The 10,512-nt window shown below is 58.2% G+C and overlaps 2 protein-coding genes across 2 annotated transcripts in view; both read right to left on the bottom strand.

Moving 5' to 3' along the window:
* Nucleotides 1-2,980, bottom strand: part of SLC23A3 (solute carrier family 23, member 3) — a 4,470-nt gene extending 1,490 nt beyond the window's left edge. The window contains 8 exon segments of the mRNA XM_009708651.1: nucleotides 1-82; nucleotides 163-310; nucleotides 679-802; nucleotides 947-1,128; nucleotides 1,416-1,489; nucleotides 1,826-1,920; nucleotides 2,459-2,619; nucleotides 2,873-2,980. Of these exon segments, the coding sequence (XP_009706953.1) occupies nucleotides 1-82; nucleotides 163-310; nucleotides 679-802; nucleotides 947-1,128; nucleotides 1,416-1,489; nucleotides 1,826-1,920; nucleotides 2,459-2,619; nucleotides 2,873-2,980 (974 nt within the window).
* A 1,887-nt stretch (nucleotides 2,981-4,867) lies between these two features.
* Nucleotides 4,868-10,285, bottom strand: CNPPD1 (cyclin Pas1/PHO80 domain containing 1; the record flags this gene model as incomplete). Its single annotated transcript, XM_009708662.1, has 8 exons — nucleotides 4,868-5,569; nucleotides 6,089-6,206; nucleotides 6,443-6,504; nucleotides 6,682-6,810; nucleotides 6,901-7,021; nucleotides 7,612-7,739; nucleotides 9,565-9,625; nucleotides 10,203-10,285. Coding segments are annotated over 8 exons (1,329 nt in total), but the record flags the coding sequence as incomplete, so codon positions are not given.
* Between the last annotated feature and the right edge of the window lie 227 nt (nucleotides 10,286-10,512).

The raw sequence follows: 10,512 nt of genomic DNA, 5'->3' as shown, positions 1-10,512 counted from the left end.
ACCGAGTTCATACTGCAGCCGATGGCCATGGCAATGCCCACTGCCAGCGCCCGGGGGGTGAGCAGCGGCCACCCCCGCTCGCCTGCAGCGGAGGGAGAAGGGACCGGTGATAGAGGCCCTGGCTGAAGGCAGATGGCTGCACCCAGCCCTGCCAGCCCCCACCTGCGTAGGGGATGCGGACCCAAGGGGCATGGAAAGTGCTGTTGGCCCAGGACAGCTGTGCCATGGCCAGGTCCAGCGATTCCCAGGGGATGTGGAGGCAGCTGAGGATGGCGCAGACAATGCAGACACCAGCAAAAGGGAGCAGTACCTGCAAGGAAGCAAGGAGACCCTCAACAGGGGCGGACCCTTCTCCCCTGCCTGCCCTGGCCAGCACCCTGTCTGCTGTGCCCCAGACAGCAGATCCTTGTCCTGTCACCTCTCCTAAGGAGCCATGCCACACCTCCCCTTATCCCTGCAGGGAGCATCCCAGGCTCTGCTGCTCCAAGACCCTCAAGCACAGGTCCTCTGCACTCCCTCAGCAGCACCCGTGCCCTGGGAGCTTCACCCCTGCCTCTGCTCTCAGCACCCAGCTCTGCTCCGGGACCACTGGGTCCCACCTAACCCCACACCAAAGAGCCACACTTGGTTAGAAGCCTGGGCGCAGCAGAGGGAACAGGGACAGACAAGCCATGGTACCGAGAACATGCGCAGAGTGGGGACAGATGGCTCCATGGAGCCCCCCTGAGCCTGGGGCCAGGTGCAGAAGGGCAGGCGGCAGGACCCCAGGTGCTGGGAGAAGGTGACAGCGAGGAGCATCAGCCTAGGAGAGGGAGCACAGGTCACCACGCAGCATCATGGCAATGGCGCCCCAAATATGTGCCATGCGGGGGTGCCTCATTCCTGTCCCCACGGCAAAGGAAAGCCCTGGGAGCTGCACACCAGTGTGACCCCCAGACTCACGTACAGCAGTGCTACCCCCCAGTTAGTGGAGCAGAAGAATGCAGCCTCCTTGTATGTGGACAGTCCGATGATGGAGAGGCTTGGGGCCAGGACCATGGGCCCGCAGCGCTGGGCTGCCCACCCGCACATGCCGGACAGTCCCAGCACCAGCTGAACTAGCCCAGAGACCAGCACGGCTCCAGAGACCTGAGGAAGGAAAGGGTGGGACCCATGGGGCAGGATACATGAAAAGCATCCCAACACCTTCCCTTGGCCTTGCTCTCACCGCCCCAGTAGCATCCCTTGCTCCCCGTGCTCCACTTACCCCAAGCGCAGAGGAACATACGCACCCACATACACCATGATCCCTGTTGCCTTTGCACGTCCCCTTGTCATCCCCTTGTTCACAGCCTTCCCCAGGAGGGCTGGAAAAGGGACTGGGGATGGAGGGATGCAAGTGACAACCAGGGTGCTGGTGGAGCAGGAGCACCCACCTCTCGCAGCAAGGTAGCCTGGCTCCCTGCGACAGTGCAGTGCGGTGCAGGGCACACGCTGGCCACGGCCGTGCCTGGAAGGGAAATTCAGAAGCATGTCACACATGTGGGTGTTGAGCTTCTGGAGCTGGGTACAAAAGCACGCACCATGGAGGCTACTGACTGAAGAAGGGCCAGTGTGCCAGCATCACCATCCCCATAAGCCCTGACCGTGGGGAGGCAACCAGATGCGTTGCAGGTGCACTCAGGGGTGAGTAGGGTGCTATGCACCATGACCAGAGGGGCCAGCAGGCAGGACCCCTTGCCACCCCTCATCCCTACCCCACACGCTGGGCACGCCATCACTGCTGTTCCCCTAGCGCTGGCATGGCCCAGGCCCCATGGGACGCAGGCTTCAGGGCTGTGCTCACCATTCCTGGCCATGCTGGCACCGAGGGACAGGTGGGAGCTCAGCACCATGGCAGGGACTAGGTACTCGAAAGATGGGATTTGAACCAGCGGCAGCCTGGGGAAGGGGACAGCAAGGGCACGTTAGGGAGGAAAGAGGGGACAGGGCTGCTCCCAAAGCCCTGACTGCCAGAGGAGCAAGGGATGGGAAAGAAAGGGAAGGAGATGAGAACCCCACAGTGGCAAGAGGTCACCCGATATCCCAAATGGGCCCTAGCACATCCCAAGGGGCAGCACATGGGATGTACACAGTGGTCAGGGGCTTTGCCAAAGCCCACACCCAGCCCCTGCATGGGGTGTGGGCAGGACAGGTACCGCATGGTCTGGAGTAGCTACGCATGATGCTGGAGCAAGGCAGTGAGGAGCTAGAGAGAAAGTACAGCAGTTTTGCTAGAGGGACATGTGAGAGAGGATGATGCAGTGATGGCAGGGAGGGGACAGGCGTGCAGAGATGTTTCAAGGGGTTGTCCTCATGCTCCTTCCCATCTCCAGCAAAGTCTGTCTTCCCACAGCCTAGGAGGGAGCAGAGACATGCCCTGCCACAGCATCACCCTCCTCCTGATGACAGCTACGTCCCCTTCATGTCCCTTGCTCACCGGCTGCCCAGGGTGGTCTGCAGCACCGTGGAGATGCCACAGGCAAAGAGGCTGCGTGCCAGCAGCTCACTGGTGGCCTGGGCATGGGACAGCTCCTCAGGCAGGGTAGGCAGCAGAAGGAGGTGGAAGATGCAGAGCAAGGAGGCCTGCACGGTCAGATGCTGTGCAGTGAAGAGAGTGGGTGGTCATGACTCCCTGCGGCACCCAGAACTGCAGCCCCTCGAGTTGATGCATGCTCACTGACACCCCCCAGACAGTGCCCAGCATCACCCACTCCCCTCCCAGCGCACCCTGGCTAGAACACCACGCACCCTTTCCCTGGCAGGATGCAGGCCCTGCTCTGCTACCCATGAGGATCTCAGCCCTCTCCCCATCACCCCATCTCTCTGGCTGCTCAGCATTGTCCCCCCTTACCTGAAGGGCTAAGCAACAGCTCAGCATCCAGGAGCACATCTTCTGGGGGGAGCAGGATGCGAGTCCAGGGCTCCCAGCACCAGGCACTTCACAGTGGCTCCCATTCATGCTGCTGCCTCCCCGCACCGATCCTGGTTTGTGGTGCAGAGTGGGTGGGCAGGCTCCCACCCCCCCAGGGGCTCCTCACAGCTCTGGAACAGCTGAACTTCCACCTTCCGCAGGAGCTGCCCCAGGGTTAACCATTAACTTGAGTTGGTGAGTAACCTGCCCTTGTAGCCAGGAAAGCAAGTGTCACCCTGGGTTGTCACTACAAGGGCCAGGTGACAGCCACCCATGACCGGGACACCAGACACTTAACAGTGTCAACTGCCCACAGCCCAGGTCCCAACCCTGCCTCTTGTGGGACCCAGGGCAGGGACTGGGTGGGCCACAGCACAGATGCCTCTTGCTTCATGTGCTTGAAACATCCCCACCAGCATCCTCCTCCAGCTCCAGCGTGCCCTGCCTGTGCTCAGTCCTCCCCAGCACAGCATCCCCTTGGCCTTCTGGTCCAGCCCTTCCTCATCATCAGGCCTTGAGGAGCCTGTTAAAAGCTCCACAGGCTCCCCAAGGTCCTACCATTCCCCTCTGTGGGCACTGTGCCCACACCAGGAGGGTCTCTGATGGGGGTCTACCACATGCCCCATGCTCCTAGGAGGAGGGCACCAAATCCTGCCAGTGGGCAAGGATGCCACGGAAAAGAGCTGCCTGCTTCGGTAGGAAGGCTCCCAAGGGACCATAGGGAGGGGATGCTGTTTTTGTCACAGGGCAGAGGTGGCTGCACCAGCAACCACAACAGCAACCCTGCCAAGCCCTTGCTGCTCAGGGCTCACTCATTAACTGGACAGACTTTGGAGAGCAAAGAGCAGTAGAGACCGTGCATTCCCCGCATTCCCAAGGATGGGGAACCTCCTCTCTCCCGCTACCCCTGCCTTCCCCAGGCACCAGACCTGACGGCTCTCCTTGTCACCAGAGAGCCTAGTCCGTCTTGAGCCCTGCAGGACAGGCCTCACACTGCTCCTGGGCTCACTTGCAGCACCTAGGACCTGCCTTGCACACCGGCTCAGGCACCAAGCACAGCTGCATCGACGGGGCTCCACACTGGGGTAGGCATGCTGCTAGCACAGAGCAGCTCAGCAGGACAAGGCAGGTGCACAGCAAGAACTACTTTTATTGGAAGAGATTTGCATCTACAAAAGAGTGAAAAAGAGGTGTAAAATCCACAGTAAAAAGAAGGGTGCAGAGTAAGCTGGGCTGGTCAGCAAGACAAGGCGCCTTCTCCCCACCCCAAGGAGCAGTCAGGCACCGTTTGCTCACAGCCACAGACAGCTGGGGTTTGGGATGAGGGTCACAGAGCACCCCAGTTTCAAAACACCCAACACAAGCAGGATAAGGAAGCTCAGCCTTAACCACACCTCACCACCTCCAAGCCCAGTGGGGCACAGCCACATCGGGGTCCCCTCTTGGTGTGACCCTTGCACCTCCCAAGAAGTGGCCTGGCAGCCCCCAGTAGGAATTGCTGCTATGGCCAACCAGCTCTGGCTGCTCACTCCCCACTCCTTCAACCTCTTCCACCCTCACCCAGGCACCTCACCTCCTTCTGGCACACTCCACCTCCCCACTGGGGTCACTGCCCAGCCCCTCCACCCTGCACACTCAGCCCCAGCATCCTACATCCCACACACCACCCTCTGCCCAGCACCACCAAGGGCCACCCACTCGCTGTAGGAAGAGGTACAAGACCCCTGTGCCCCAGCACCCCAACCCAAGGGCACCCCATTTCTATCCTCCAGCTAACAGGTTCCCACCCCAGCAACCCAACAGCAAGCCAACTCTGCCCCAACATGTCTCAGCAGCCCCCAAAGTGAAGGACACCCCTGCCCTGGGTGGGGGGACACAAATGCTGGTTTGGAAGTAATGCAGAGGCCTCCCAGCCCCATGCAGCCCCAGGGATCAGGGGTCCCACAAGTGCAAGGAATTGAGTTGTGCCACACTAGGAGGGAAGGGGAAAGAGGTTGCTGCCCCATGCTCCTAGCTGGGAAAAATGAAGCTCTTGATTCTACCGAGATCCATGGCAGTGTGCAAGGAGCACTGTTTCAGCCCCAGTGGGTCCAGCCAGTCCTTGCGGTTGGAGGCTGCATCCCACGTGGAGCCCGCACTGGCTGAGCAGGCACGGCAGTGGAGCACCGGGGGGGCCGGGAGCACGGCGAGTCCGAAGGGGCCAGGCTGGTTGGGGGCTGCAGTGGAGGCAGTACGGTTAGATCTCTCACAAGCAGTAGGTACTCTCCGGAAGGGACCTTGCAGGGGGCTCCTGTGTTGGGCTAGATCAGGCGCCTTTGGGTAGGAGAGAGCGGTCATCACACTGCCCCACAGGTAGAGCGCAGTTGCCGTGACGCCCCCACGATGCGACTCCTTGGTTGTCTCGTTCTCCCCCAGGCAACGGGTGCTGCTGGCTGGGGAGACGCCGGGCAGCTTGGGTTGGGGCTGGTCGGGGGCTGCCTGGGCCTTCAGCTGGCAGCTGCCCTCCTCAGGGAACAGCGTAGGCCGGGGCGCTGCAGCGCTGATGCTCCTCGTGCACATGGACCGGTGCACCACGGTGACAGAGGCAAAGACAGTAGCAAAGCCAGTCAGGTACACCACACCCAGGAGGCAGGCCAGCTGCAGAGAAGTCAACAATTAGCCCAGACTCCCAGCAGCACCCACTGCCAGCACTGACCCAGAACAGCCACACATCAACCCAGCAGCCGTCATGGCAAACGGCACCACCAGCACCATGGCTGGATGCCAGGGAGCAGGCAGCAACGCTGCTAACAGCGGGTGGCACACAGCCTGTTCAAAGCAAGGCCTAAATACCACAAACCAAAACACTCCAGCTAAAATCTAACAGTTAAACCCCCAGACAGCACCCAGTTCCCTCCACGCCACCATCATGACCTTGCACCATAAGTTGTGGGGCTGCAGTCCAGCACCAGCACAGGGCACAGACTAACCCAGCACCAGGCTGCAGTGCCTCAGGCAGCACATCTGCAAATCAGCATCTCCTGGCTTCTGACAGCTTCCCTTTTCAACAGAGAATAAACCAAGCTGTTGCTCCCAGTGGAAGAGAGGATCCTGCTCCAAACCCATGGCCTGCTGGGTCCCATGTTCTTTCAAGTAGCTGCTGTCCCATGCCCTTACCTTCACCACTTGCTGGTAGAACTGGCCCAGCACATGCTGCCATATGGACTGCTCCATGAGGACACACAGATCCGTGTAGGTGAACCAGCCACGCCACATGCCCTGCTTTTCTGCCACACTGCAGAAAAAAAAAGAATGGCAGACGTGGCATGGACCTTCCCCATCAAAGAAGCTTCAGCCCAGGCAGGCTTGGAGAAGACCCTGCTCAGGGTCTGTGGAAGGGAGCTGCAGAGCCTAGAAAAGGCTCACGGGTACCCCAACCTCTTATTTCACTGCAGTAGGGTGAGCTCTGAGCAGGGGCAGAGCTAGGGCTACAAGGTGGATGAAAGCCTCACCTCCACCCCACAGACTTACCGTCCTTCCAGCCAGCTCAGCACTTCAAACAGCTCCCGGGGATCCGTGTAGAGACTCCAGTCCTGTGGGGACAGCAGTGAAAGGTCAGCACAGTCAGGGCAGGCCACCCAGCACCCAGACATATGCTTCCCTATTCCTTCATGGGAGTACGTGGGGGAAAAACAGAAATCCAGACTCCCCTCAATGCTTCCTTTCTCCCACCCTGTGAAATAGTTGACTGTAGTGACAGTCCCACTTACAATGGCACTCAGGAAGTTCATCTCCAGTGTGTTCATGGTCTGGACGTCCACTTTCCCTGCTGCTCCCCACTCGTCGTTGAACACCTCTTCCTCCTCACCCTCATCATACAGGTACTTACTAGCAACCATCTAAAAGCAGCACAAAGGACAGGATCTCAGTCCCCACTGCACTCCTCCAGGCCTCCCCCAACCCAGTGACCCCCAGCCCACATCACTCACCATGGAGATCAGGAAGAGGTCTGAAGATGAGATCTGCTGGAGGTATTCAGGGTTCCGGTGCCGGAGTCTCTCAATGTAAACCAGTGCCAGCATCATGGAGCAAGGTGAGATGCAAGCTTCCCTGCAGGACAGGGCAAGAACCAACCTAAAGGTTATCCACGTGCTACAAACATTCCAGCCACCATGGCACAACTTGGCCACTCCCTCCCCGTGTAAGTAGTGGGGAGGTTTAGTAAATGGACAGCTAGATACATCCCAGCCTTGCCAGCTCCATGCCGGCTGTCCTGAGCTGTAGCAAGAGAAAGCACAGGGGATGCAGGGCAGAGAGCAGAAAGCCCTGGCTCCTGTTCGCAGGCACAGCCAGCTCCAAACTGAGCAGACCTGCCTGCAGCTAGGCATGCTGTGAGGGCTTGGCTGCCAAGAGCAGACCCAGGGTTCAGACCTCGGTGAGCTGCAGATCCAGCCAGTACAGACTTCCAGTAACAAGAGCACTCCTGCACGCCAGAGAGCAGGACCAACCTGAAGTGGGTCTGGCTGTGTCAGGAAGCTAATGTGCCTGCTCTCCTTGCCACCTGCCCCCAGCTCCTCTTTGACACTAATCAGGCCTAAGCACAAAGCCAGTGCTGGCCCAGGGGACAAAAGTGAGTCACAGGTGAGATCAGAGCTCCCAATTCTGACACGAGACATGAAGGGACACATTTCGCTTCTTACCGAGATACATGAGACACATATTTCTTCTGGAGTCTGCGGATAGGACTGGGAGCCACTTTCTGCAGCAACTCCACAGCAATATCTAGGACAGAAAAACAGCAAAAAGGTTTAACCCCATATGACACAGCCTAGTCCGACCCTTCCCCTTCTCCCCACAAACCCATTAAGTCTTGGTGTTTGCTCAGCCCTTCAAGTTTAAATTAAACTATGAAGGTAGGACAGGCCTTATCAGAAGTCAAGGATGAGGGAGGAACAAACAAATAGGCAGGACAGCCAGACCAAAGCAGGAAGAGGATGTGAGCGTCCAAGGCCCAGCAGCAGTGCCAGATCCAGATTAGCATGTCTGCGTCATGGGGAGTTACCAGCAGTCAGCTGCACAGCGAGGCTAACACCCTCCCCTCACCCCATGGGACCTCCGGCAGCCCTTTTGGAGGCTTTCCAGGACCTGATGTCTTCCCAGTCCTTCCCAACCAGCATCCTCCTCCCTCCAGAGTTCGTCTGCACTGATCCAGTTTCTCCTACACCACAGCCCCAGTGCCCCCGAGACAATGGACAACACACTCATGTGAGCAGAAGCCCAAAGGCACTAACAGGGTATGGAAGCAGCGATATGGTATAACTACAGCTCACCTCAGCCCGTTTCCCCCATGCTTGTGGACATGCCTCAGCATTCAAGCACTGAAAAGGCCAGAGACTGACAGATGCTGGCAGATGGCTTCAGCAGCTCCCACCTCACTTCTCAATGCGATAGGATCAGCTGGGAGCATCCCAAACAGCACTACAGTCTGGTGCTTGGCAAGAAGTATCTGACAGGCAACTCCAGCTCCATTTTGCTGCCGAGCCCTTGGCTGGCAGTCAAGAGCAGAGCTCATCCCAGCAGCTTTGCGTTTCCAGCTCCCAGGGGAAGCACCACCACACAACCTCTTCTCTCTGCATCCCTCCTTTCCATGTCTCTTCAGCAACTAAGAGAAGAGCTGCAATCCCACAGGAATTATTTGCCCAACAGCAGTCACCAAGCTCTGAAACACACTGTTCTAAGGGACCTCCCCAGGTCATTCAAGTCACACCACTGCTAGGATCCACAGCCAGGCAGACACGGCTCCAGCCACCCGTTGGCAGATCCCAGCATCTCACATTGCTGCCACTCTCTCTGCCCTGCTTGGCCACCTTTGTGCCACCGCAGAGGCAGCAGCAACGCCCCAAGTGATGGAAAGCACATGAGGGCCCCCAGGCTCTGTCCTGACAGGAAACCTAGCTCTTGAGCCCACAAATCCAACCCACGACAGCATGTCCTGCCCTAGAGGGCACAGAGTGCAGCTGATTGCTGTCCCCATCTCACAGCCACAGCAGACTGAGGGTGGTCACAGTTCTTCCTTTCCAGAAAGAACAAATTCACTTTTCAACCTCTCTCCTCAGCTAGCCCCATACTGCCTCCTGCGACTGCCCCCCAATTCCAAAGACCTTTTCCAGCTCCTCCTGCTACTCTGGACTCCCCACAATTGCTACTATCTCATTTGAAGAACAGTGCATTAAACTTGCCGTGTAGCAACAGCACAGCTGTACCAAGACAGATGCCGTAGCCCTAGGTCCCGTTTTTTGATGGCAGCTGATAGCAGATGATGAAGGAAGGCTGCAAGAGCAGATATGCCTTCAGAGATATTCTCGGCGCATCGCTCCCCACCTCAGCTGCTGGAGCCAAGGCATTTCCTGGGTGCAAGGTAGTCTTTATAGTTAATAGCCCTCAACAGAGTTTTCTTCCATGAATGTGCCCTTTCAACTTTCAACACTGGTAGCATCCTGTGGAACAGTCCCGTCTTGCACCTGGGTGTGACGCCAGCCCCAAACACGAGCCATATGCCTCCCGTGTGCCACTCAAGTCAGACCTCATGACTCCCAGCTGTGCCCAGGCAGCTAGCTGCCCTGCTCCGTGACCATGCACCCAGCATCCCCCACCTTGCTGAGGTACATCACACATAGCCTCTTGGCAACTTTGGACTGTTTCCCTAGCACGCAGCTAATGGAAATGCTAACATGACCACACTGCGAAGAACCTCTAGCAAACCACTGCTTGCCCTTGACCACTCCACTGTCACCTGCACCAGCTGCTCAGCCTCCACTCGGCTGCATCCTTCTGCTCCCACAAACACCACTGAATCAACAGGACAAAAAAGGATGTAATCTAGACGAATACACAGGACGAACTTATCCCCTTGGTGCTCACAACTAGAAGTTAAGCGAACTCCCCAGTACTTTGCAAAGCGCAAGAAGTTGTCCAAAACAACTCTCACCAGGGACAGGGACATAGCCTTCACTACCAAGGAACCACATGCAACCTAAAGGGCTCTCTGCACCAGTGAGGTGCCAAAAATGCAGCAGTAGGCCAGACAGGGCAATAAAACAGAGAGCAGGAGCCATGAGGCTCTGGCACCCTGCCCACTGTGCTGCACAGAGCGAGGAAGGCTGGGTAGGGGTGGGATTTGGCGCTGGGGAGGGAGCGGGTGACTTGTTGGTCTCAGCCCCTGGGCTACTTCCAACCCCCTTGACTCAGCATTCCCATCTGGAGACACTCAGCAACGCCCCTGCCACGGGGCTAGAGAGTTTTTTTTTTGTTCCCCCAGCCATAATAGAGCCGCTTCCGCACTCTCTCTCTCAGCTGCTGGTGCCTGGGCAGGAACTGCAGGCAGATGGAGGAATGTAAGAAACGCCCTGAGCATTCCCCACATCGGGCCCTCCACCCCAATCCAGCTTAGGGGTACAACAGGCCCGGCAGAGCCCTCAGGAACTTAGCCGGGGGCCCGGGTGTGCTGTCACACGGGACTCTTCAGGGCCAGAGATTAAGGGTGGAACACCCCAGGGGCCTGCGGAAGTGCAAGGCTGGGTACAGGCGGGGCTAGGGACACC

Source organism: Cariama cristata, unplaced genomic scaffold (genome assembly GCF_000690535.1).
Source record: "Cariama cristata isolate BGI_N322 unplaced genomic scaffold, ASM69053v1 scaffold41980, whole genome shotgun sequence".
NCBI lineage: Eukaryota > Metazoa > Chordata > Aves > Cariamiformes > Cariamidae > Cariama > Cariama cristata.
The sequence above is the reverse complement of the archived record's forward strand: the minus strand, read 5'-3'. Positions and strand labels throughout refer to the sequence as shown.